Here is an 8,387-nt window from a genome sequence, read left to right on the forward strand (position 1 = left end):
ACTGTTATACTACGTTTAATAGACTTGCCTAGAGCCTATCTGACCTAAGGACCAAAGGCACAATCACACACGCGCATCAAAATAAAATAATATGCTCCCATGTATTGTCGTCACATTTGGTACATAATTCATTACGAATACCGCGACGCTGGTGCTTCAACACTATCAACGATGTTTCACGATTTATCTCCCGAAGGGATAAATATTTTGTATGTATCATTATTACAGATACAGTTATACGTCATCATATTACGTGGCACAAACGGTATGTTTCATGTGCAATAGCAATATACTTTGTATTATTTTACGTTACCGACAAATGTAATACGAAAATATTGTTCTAAACACATGTAATATCTGCGCCACTTATCATTGAAGCATTGACGTGCCAGGGTCGAATTGATGCTTTATATCTCACATACTTTTGTACAAGTTAATTTTTGTGGACAACATAATATGTCAAGCAGTCAAGCATATTCTCCCTATACTAATTACATGTCCCTCCTCAATATTATAATGGCATTAAGCTGCCACTACAATAGCATTGCATGACGTCAAGGTATCAAAAAGAGACTATAATTTACTATACTATTATGTGAGAGAACTATCAGCGGCATAATAAATAAAATGTTGCATCAGAATTACAATGTCCTCTACAATGGAAAGATAAAGAAAGAGGACACCTATTTCATTCTTTCATTTTATATTTAGACATTCGATAAATAACCAATCAATCGCTATCTATTTTTTCGTGTATATTTTTCTTTCATCTGATTTAACATTTTTTATTGTTTTCAAATATCGTTATTTAATTACATTAAAAAAAAAGAAAACTAGTATATTTCGGATATGAACTAAGCAATTTTACGTAAGTACACATTTTTCATATTATAAATTTTTTTTGTAAATAAAGAGAAATACTGTATAAATCTTCTAGTCGATATGTTACAGGGAAAAGATGTGGGAAAGTAAGTATGTTTTTTTCCATTTACATACGCAATTTTATTTAATGAAAAAAATCCAAATTCACAATCAAATTGTTCCGCTTTTATATTATAATTTAAACATTATCCGGATTTTATCAAAACAAAAATTATACAAATAATTAATTTGCACATTTTTTTCGCCTTTGCTAGTACCAAATATCGAAATGCGACATACACTGTAATCTCCTTTTATAACGAAGGATGCATTGAATAATTGCACTGATTACATAACAAAACGCATGTCCTAAGAATTAAATGTGGCACGCGTTATGTGTTGTACTGAATAGCTATATTACTAACAACGTATGTGTTAATTGTTTGAAACAATAATAAAAGAACGCCAAGACGGGAAAGTTACATAAAACTCCTTCTCATGCGTCTTTTATTAATTTAATATTTTTAATTTATTACTTTAGCAATTTATACTAGTAATAGTTCTAAAATCTCATCAAAATTTGACAAGTTTAATTGTACGTTAATTCGCTTTCTGAAAGATAATTTTTAATGAGAGACATTCCAACATATAAAAAGAATATTTACTGAGTGATATTTCATTTTCTGAGTTAATAATATATGTATATGTATATTTCACAAATTGGCAGATAATACAATAGATAAAAAAGAAATATACAAAGAAAAACAATCATATAAAGATGCATATTGATTATATACAAACGTAGATTTGATTAATCTGACGCGTACGCAAAATTTAATTCAATATGCTAAATATTTGTAATTTCGCTATTTGAAAGAATTTACGCTCCTATAAAAATTTACAATATTAAAAACAACTATTCAAACTGGAACATGATGTTACCCATAAACTGACGATTTATTTGTAGATACATACAGTGAGATGAGCTACTCGACAGAAGGAAACTTTGACGTGTAATTGTATTTTTGAAATGAATAGATGATCCCATGTACGATCTCGTGATGTACCTTTTTTATTATTAAACTGCGGGTCATCAGATCTGTAAGGAGAATGATATATATCACATGCTGAATGTAGCACTATTCAGTTTATTGCTTATACTAAAGTAAACTAAATAAAAAATAGAGAAAAATATAAGCTAAGCTTTTTAATTGCTATTGCATATAAAACAAGTGTAGAAAAGCTAAAAAAAATTATAATATGAAAAATAGATAGAATATATATACAATTTTAAAAAATATATAAAAACTTACATTGTCAACATCATCTTCATCATCATCGCTAATTTCATCCCCAAATTCAATGTCTTCATCGAATCCATCTTCCACGAAGGTTACTGTATCATTGATACGCACTAAGAAAACATTTTATGTTAGAAAGTATATAAAATAGAAATTTTTTTGGATAAAAAAAATTTTGTTTCACAACTTGTAAGATAATTTATAAGATTAAGAATTTAATCAAAAATTGGGAAAGGTGTTCTATTAAATTAGCACATTTCACAATTTCCATTGCAAAATGTACTAAAATACTACTTACCAGTTTCTGGGAATTCGCCGTAAGTCTTCAAGTTACGTGCTTCATCGGACGTGTACTTCAATATAACATCTGCCTTAGCATCTTGGTAGTCTCGCAGTCCGATCAGTATGATGTCTCCTTGATTAATCCAAACCTTCTTCCGCAGCTTGCCTCGGATGTGGCATAATCGTTTGACCCCATCGAAACACATGGCCTCTAACCTACCGTTGCCCAGCATTTTTGTCACTTGAGCGTATTCTGCACAAAACAAACATCGAGTAAATAACCAACATTCGTTCCCGAAAAGGATGTCGCGTCATTCGCACCATATTTCACTCTCACCTTGTCCATCTTCCTTGAACACCAGCTCTCTCTTTTCAGTTTCGTTCTCATTCTTTCCTCTTCTCCTATTTTTACCTCCCTTTCCTGCGAACAAAGCATAGCTTGCGTGATAATGTTCTCAGCGAGTCATGTAAAAAGATGAAAATTGAGATTCGAGTCGCCTCGAGGATGACGTTGACGCGAATTAGGTTAAGTTACAAACTTAACCACATTAGTGGGACAAAACGTGATAATTGAAAAATCGAGAATTCAAGACGCGGGATAGAATCAAGATTGTACTTACCTTTATTCTTTGGCATGATGCTCTAGCAGGATTTTTCTCAACAACGAAGAAAATAATTCGACGAAATACACGACAAATAATTCGACGAAAAGTGACAATGCGATGCAACGCTTCGAAGATCTTTGCGAGTTGTGGCCGTTGTGGCAGAATGCCGTAGAGTTGTTACTAAGATGGTCGATTGCGGACTGTGGGATGTCAGCCTAAAATGAAACTGTTCGTTTCTTCAGTTTTGATATCTAAATGATAAATACTTTCGTAATTTTCGATTAACAGATCGGTGGAAAAAAATGAGCACGTAAAGAGGAAAAATTTACGAAAAATTTCGATTAACAACAAACTTGACTCGAGAATTGTACACTTCCGGCTTGTCCAATTTCACGGATGTTACGACACAAATCCCGCAATTTCCAAATCGTTGGATTCGTCCATTTTTCTTAGACTATACTATACTAAACTGATTAAAAGAGATTGAATGATGGAAGTTTCTAGAAAACAAAAATTGGAATTGAAATGATGGAAGCTTCTAGAAGACGAAAATTGGGATTGAAATGTAAAAAAATTTATTTAAATGCCTCTTACATTTCGTTTTCTAGAAACTTCGTTTACGATTTTATTGTTACTTTTCTCTACATTCGACTTTTATGCTCCGATTTTTATTTTCGTCACGAATTGCTCTCTTATTTAGAAATCTCCGAGATATAATAATATCTCGCTGACGGATGCAGTGATAGATCTTTATAATTATATTATTTTTTATAATTACATTGCGTCGCGCATTCTGCACTCAAAATAAGATAGATATATATACTTAGACATTGGAGAGAAAAAGAGGAAGAATGAGTCTATTGTGCACTCTTTCCGTAGAGTACAGTTACAAAGAAAACCTACATCTCTTAATTTAGCGATTAATCTTAAAAGTTGAGATAATTAAGGAATAATTAATGTTTATAATATTTTATAACTAAAAACGTCCATATTGTGCATTTTTTAATACATATACGACAGGAAAAGAACTCGATACAGTTACGAACGTTCGCTCCCTTGTGAAAGGTTATCTAACCAATAAGTAGACATTCCGAATTGTGATTGGATAAGTTCATGAAGATTGGATTATGTTATCCAAAATGACAGTTAATGTTATTAGGAGATTGGTGTGTTACAATGCGCGTACATTTTGTCGCCTACGAGATCCCTTACAATCAAATCTCTTGTGTAATGGCGATACAAAATCAAATAGTGTACAAAATCATTGTCACTTGTACATAGTAAAAAGATTCAAATCCAAAAAGAAGGCTGCTAATATTGTAATTAATATAATTTATTTAATTTATTTAATTTATTTTCTTTAATATGACCTATTTAATTATCTTCTACTTATTTGTCCCTCTGGTAAGCTTTTAAACACAGATGAATATATTCTCTTTGAAAATATATTACAGAAGAAAGATGAGAATGAAGATTCTGATGAGGAGAAAGACGATGAGGAAGAAGCTCCCATAGGTTCAAAAGTTATCAAAGCAAAGATACCTTCTATTCGATTAGATACCATTTCCAAAGCTGGATTTGGAATTTCTCGCAAGTATGTTTAATTTTACTTTGTGTATGTCTAATTTTACTATATTTGCACAAATATAACATATTACTCCATATTATATTTTTATTTTATATTTTTATTTAAATCTTATTTACTTCACATTTTTCTTAGTAAAATTAATGAGGCCTTTTATGCAAGCAAGATTCGTATAAATAGAAATAAAATATTAAAGAAAGCTAAAGAGGTAAGTTTATTATTTTTGTAATAAAGCTGGAACTTATTGATATAGTTTAGAAAAAATTATTATTATCTTTATATCTTGTACAATTATATATGTAATAATTGTAACAGATGAAAATAGGAGATGAAATCGATTTAATTTTACATCAAAATGTGGATAATCCTGGATTGCTAGTTATAAATAGAATTGTTATATTATCAATGAATCCTGTGACTGATGGTATACAAGTGAAATTATCTGTAGATAAAAACTTACTAATTGAAGATTATGAGGATCCATATTTATAATTTAAAGTTAAACTTTTTTGCATGTCAATAAAATTGTATATTGTACATAATAAAAATAATATTATATATTTAAATAATTCTTAGTAATTTAATAATTTATCCTTGATCTACTTGACTATTTATAATATATGTATTATGTTTATAATATATTTATGAATGGGAATGTAAAAGGAGAAATTTAAAAATAAGAAATACATTAAAATTGTAGAATACACTAACGTATGTTATTTTATTCTGTAATTTCTTTTATTTTGTCAGAGATTGGCTGCTGAATTACTCCTACTTCTTGCAACAAGTCTTGTTTAGATTCAAAATATTCTTTATACCACATAATATGTTTAATTTTCTCTTGAACTGTCAAGTATGGATTCTTTGAAAGTCCAGTACACACTAATTCCATAAAATGACGAATTGGTCCTGATTTAGGACACCATTCCTTCAGATGACGTTCCATAAAGACATGTTCTGAGAAATGAACATTGTGCTCTTCTTCCATTCCTGAAATATATAGAAATAATTAAATTCAGTTTTTCCAAGTGCCAGAAGAAGAACATAATATATAAGCACGTGTAGTAGAAACCTTGCTCATTGTCAATAGGGAAATTCCATAATTTTCCTTGCTCCGTCCAAAGAATTAGTTCTTGAAAAATATTGGCAGGTGGATAAGTTGTCAATGTTTTTAATTCTCTTTGTTCTAATGCTGCCCATGTTTTCAGTTCCGGTATATTTGGTAAAGCAGCATTCACATTTTCAAAAATGTCACTAGGCTTTCCATTCCACAAATCGATATCTTTGGATCTATTATATAATAATCAATTAAAAATTATGCGTTAAATATATAATATTTAAAATATATTAAAATATCTAAATATGTTAGATTATAATGTAATATAATAAATAATACCATATAATTTGTATAAATGGATTTAATCTCTATAATATAATAATAATATAATAATTAATATTATACTTCTTGCAATACCTGGCACGAGGCGTTTTTTTATCCTGTAACATCTCTTTAGATGTTTTAACATTTTGTAATAACTTTCTTGATATACTATCTTCAATTACTTTCTTTTTTATTATTGGTTGGTTTTTATATTCGTTCAACAGGGTTCGTATTATAGACTGTTTTTTTAAATGTTTGTCTTGGGAACTTTTTTGTATATCGTATTTTGGCAATTGTTTAACATTTTTTTGCATTTTACTGTTAAATAAAATTATATCATAAAAATATTTTTAAAAATATTTTTAAAAATATTTTTAAAAATTATAGAATTACAAGTAATAGTATATGTGTAAACATACATATTATTATATGGAATATATATAATTTATTGTACTTAGTGATGCAACAATATATCTACATACATGCTTTCCTGTTCTTCTTTCAATGCTGTTACTCTAGATGCAAGAACTTTTTCAAGCAAGTCTGATGTTGTTTTGGCTTTATCTCCACCAAGCACGTTAGCCACATCTTCTGCCGCACTTACTATTTTCTTTTCTACAAAAAAAAATTTAACACATTAAGCAAGACGTGAACAAACCTGCACAAAGATAGAATTATCAATAGATAAAGTTACCAAAAGGTTCAGGTTTTTTATTTGATTTATCCTTCTTCTTTTTAGGCTGCATGGCAACATCAATACTTTTCTGCGTCTTTCTCGTCTAAAAAAGTAATAACAGATATCTTCATTAAAGTATATACTAGCTTACATTTGTCTCTGAAAAATATCTCATTATATATTACTTTTAAATGTATCAACATTTTACTTTAAAACACAATTTAGCATAATTATTATTTAAATACTCAATTTGATTTCTGTGTTCTTAAATGCAATAATTAAAAAAAATTATTTTTAAATATTAGAACATTTAAAAAAAAAAGAAAATGTTTTTATTATTTTTTTAAAGTAAAAACTTTTATTGTTAGTATCTCTGTATGGTTTACTAAAAATAGAATAAAATAATAGAGATTCCTAATAGAGAAATAATATGTTCTGGATTTAACAGAATTTAAATTTAATTAGATATCATTACACAAAAATCTCATAATTTACTTGTATCATGTTATTCAAGAAGTTTTCCAAATCATATTTATTGTCTGATGTTGCATTTGCAGAACTTGCACTTTTAATATGCGTTGCCTTTGGTTTTGTTTTTTCTGAATCAGAATCAGAATCTGATGAATCTGATGATGATGAAGATGAAGAGAATCTTGTGGAAATATTTATCCATTGAAATAATATTCCGCTTGAGGATCTTATATTACATCTGTGAAATATATTTCTTGATATAATAATAAAAATTATAAATTAATAGATAGTATTTCATACACAACAATACAAGTCTAATAAAAATATAAATCAATAATAATATAATAAATCACTTTATACAGCATAACTGCATGTATGTGTATAAAAAAATAAAGATCTAATTTAATTATAAAATTTTAAATGAGAGAGAGAGGGATAAACTATGTAGATAAAATATAAATTGAAAAGTATACTATACGACTTACTCTTGAAGATATATAATCATATTTAATTACACAATATTTCATTATTATATGCTTATTATAATAAAAAGTCTACACATTAAGCCATAGAAAAACTTTCTCGACAGACATCTTAAATACACAACATTTTCAACTATCTATTAATTTCAATATAATGCAAATGTACTTACTTTGATAATATGTGTAAGGGCAACATATTTGCAAATATTTTACAACTCAATTATATCACACTGAGAAACGAGCACGAAATAGCACTTGATAGAATCTCTTATTAGGAACAAGTAATTATAGAGACCGCAGAATCTAATAAGAAAAAATTAAATCAAGTTGACAGTCGCATGTTAATAACGACAATAATGCACTGTATATGTCAAATATTTACATACAAAGATTAATAACAAAATAGTAATTACAAAATAATAAGATTAAAAATAAGAAATCCTAACCTAAAGAAAATAGCTTGAGAGCAATCATTCCGGCGATGTTATCAATTATCATATGGCCTGCGCCATATTGGGAATAGATACTAGCACCTCTGAACTTAGGAGGCATTACATTCTCTTCTCCCCTACCGTCGGTAAAAGATTTTATTAGAGTGTAGTTTCTAACAATTAATAAGTTTAAATATAAAAATGATGAAATCGCCTTGCATCATTTGTAAAAAAAATATAGCAAATCAAAAAGTGTAGAAATTATTAAAAATATTAATTAAAAGTTGTCTCAATTCACCAGTGATTCATATA

General features: G+C 28.4%; 4 protein-coding genes across 22 annotated transcripts in view; 2 read left to right on the forward strand and 2 right to left on the reverse strand.

Moving 5' to 3' along the window:
* Positions 1-833, forward strand: part of LOC105148838 (uncharacterized) — an 85,627-nt gene extending 84,794 nt beyond the window's left edge. For 16 of the 19 annotated variants that reach the window (XM_087413099.1, XM_087413081.1, XM_087413090.1 and 13 more), the window contains one exon: positions 1-641. This exon is cut by the window's left edge and continues 1,686 nt beyond it. The gene's annotated coding sequence lies outside the window, so the exon portion shown is untranslated. The other 3 variants (XM_087413097.1, XM_087413098.1, XM_087413100.1) reach the window with 1 other exon arrangement.
* Positions 834-977: 144 nt separating this feature from the next.
* Positions 978-3,248, reverse strand: eIF1A (eukaryotic translation initiation factor 1A). The gene is made up of 5 exons (XM_011060811.2): positions 3,065-3,248; positions 2,782-2,865; positions 2,461-2,697; positions 2,175-2,275; positions 978-1,960 (listed from the first exon to the last, which is right to left on the reverse strand). The coding sequence occupies exons 1-5, from the start codon at positions 3,078-3,080 to the stop codon at positions 1,955-1,957; spliced, it is 444 nt and encodes a 147-aa protein (XP_011059113.1). The 5' UTR covers positions 3,081-3,248; the 3' UTR covers positions 978-1,954.
* A 607-nt stretch (positions 3,249-3,855) lies between these two features.
* LOC105148844 (uncharacterized) lies at positions 3,856-5,203 on the forward strand. The gene is made up of 4 exons (XM_011060812.2): positions 3,856-4,368; positions 4,504-4,643; positions 4,770-4,842; positions 4,950-5,203. Exons 1-4 carry the CDS (start codon positions 4,177-4,179, stop codon positions 5,124-5,126), a joined length of 582 nt encoding a protein of 193 aa, XP_011059114.1. The 5' UTR covers positions 3,856-4,176; the 3' UTR covers positions 5,127-5,203.
* Positions 5,204-5,328: 125 nt separating this feature from the next.
* mRpS31 (mitochondrial ribosomal protein S31) lies at positions 5,329-8,229 on the reverse strand. Its single transcript, XM_087413110.1, has 8 exons — positions 8,091-8,229; positions 7,815-7,947; positions 7,187-7,400; positions 6,710-6,794; positions 6,498-6,630; positions 6,109-6,333; positions 5,707-5,924; positions 5,329-5,624 (listed from the first exon to the last, which is right to left on the reverse strand). The coding sequence occupies exons 2-8, from the start codon at positions 7,838-7,840 to the stop codon at positions 5,356-5,358; spliced, it is 1,170 nt and encodes a 389-aa protein (XP_087269236.1). The 5' UTR covers positions 7,841-7,947; positions 8,091-8,229; the 3' UTR covers positions 5,329-5,355.
* Between the last annotated feature and the right edge of the window lie 158 nt (positions 8,230-8,387).

The sequence above is a fragment of the Acromyrmex echinatior genome, chromosome 14, assembly GCF_024713525.1.
Source record: "Acromyrmex echinatior isolate Ae372 chromosome 14, ASM2471352v2, whole genome shotgun sequence".
Classification (NCBI taxonomy): Eukaryota; Metazoa; Arthropoda; class Insecta; order Hymenoptera; family Formicidae; genus Acromyrmex; species Acromyrmex echinatior.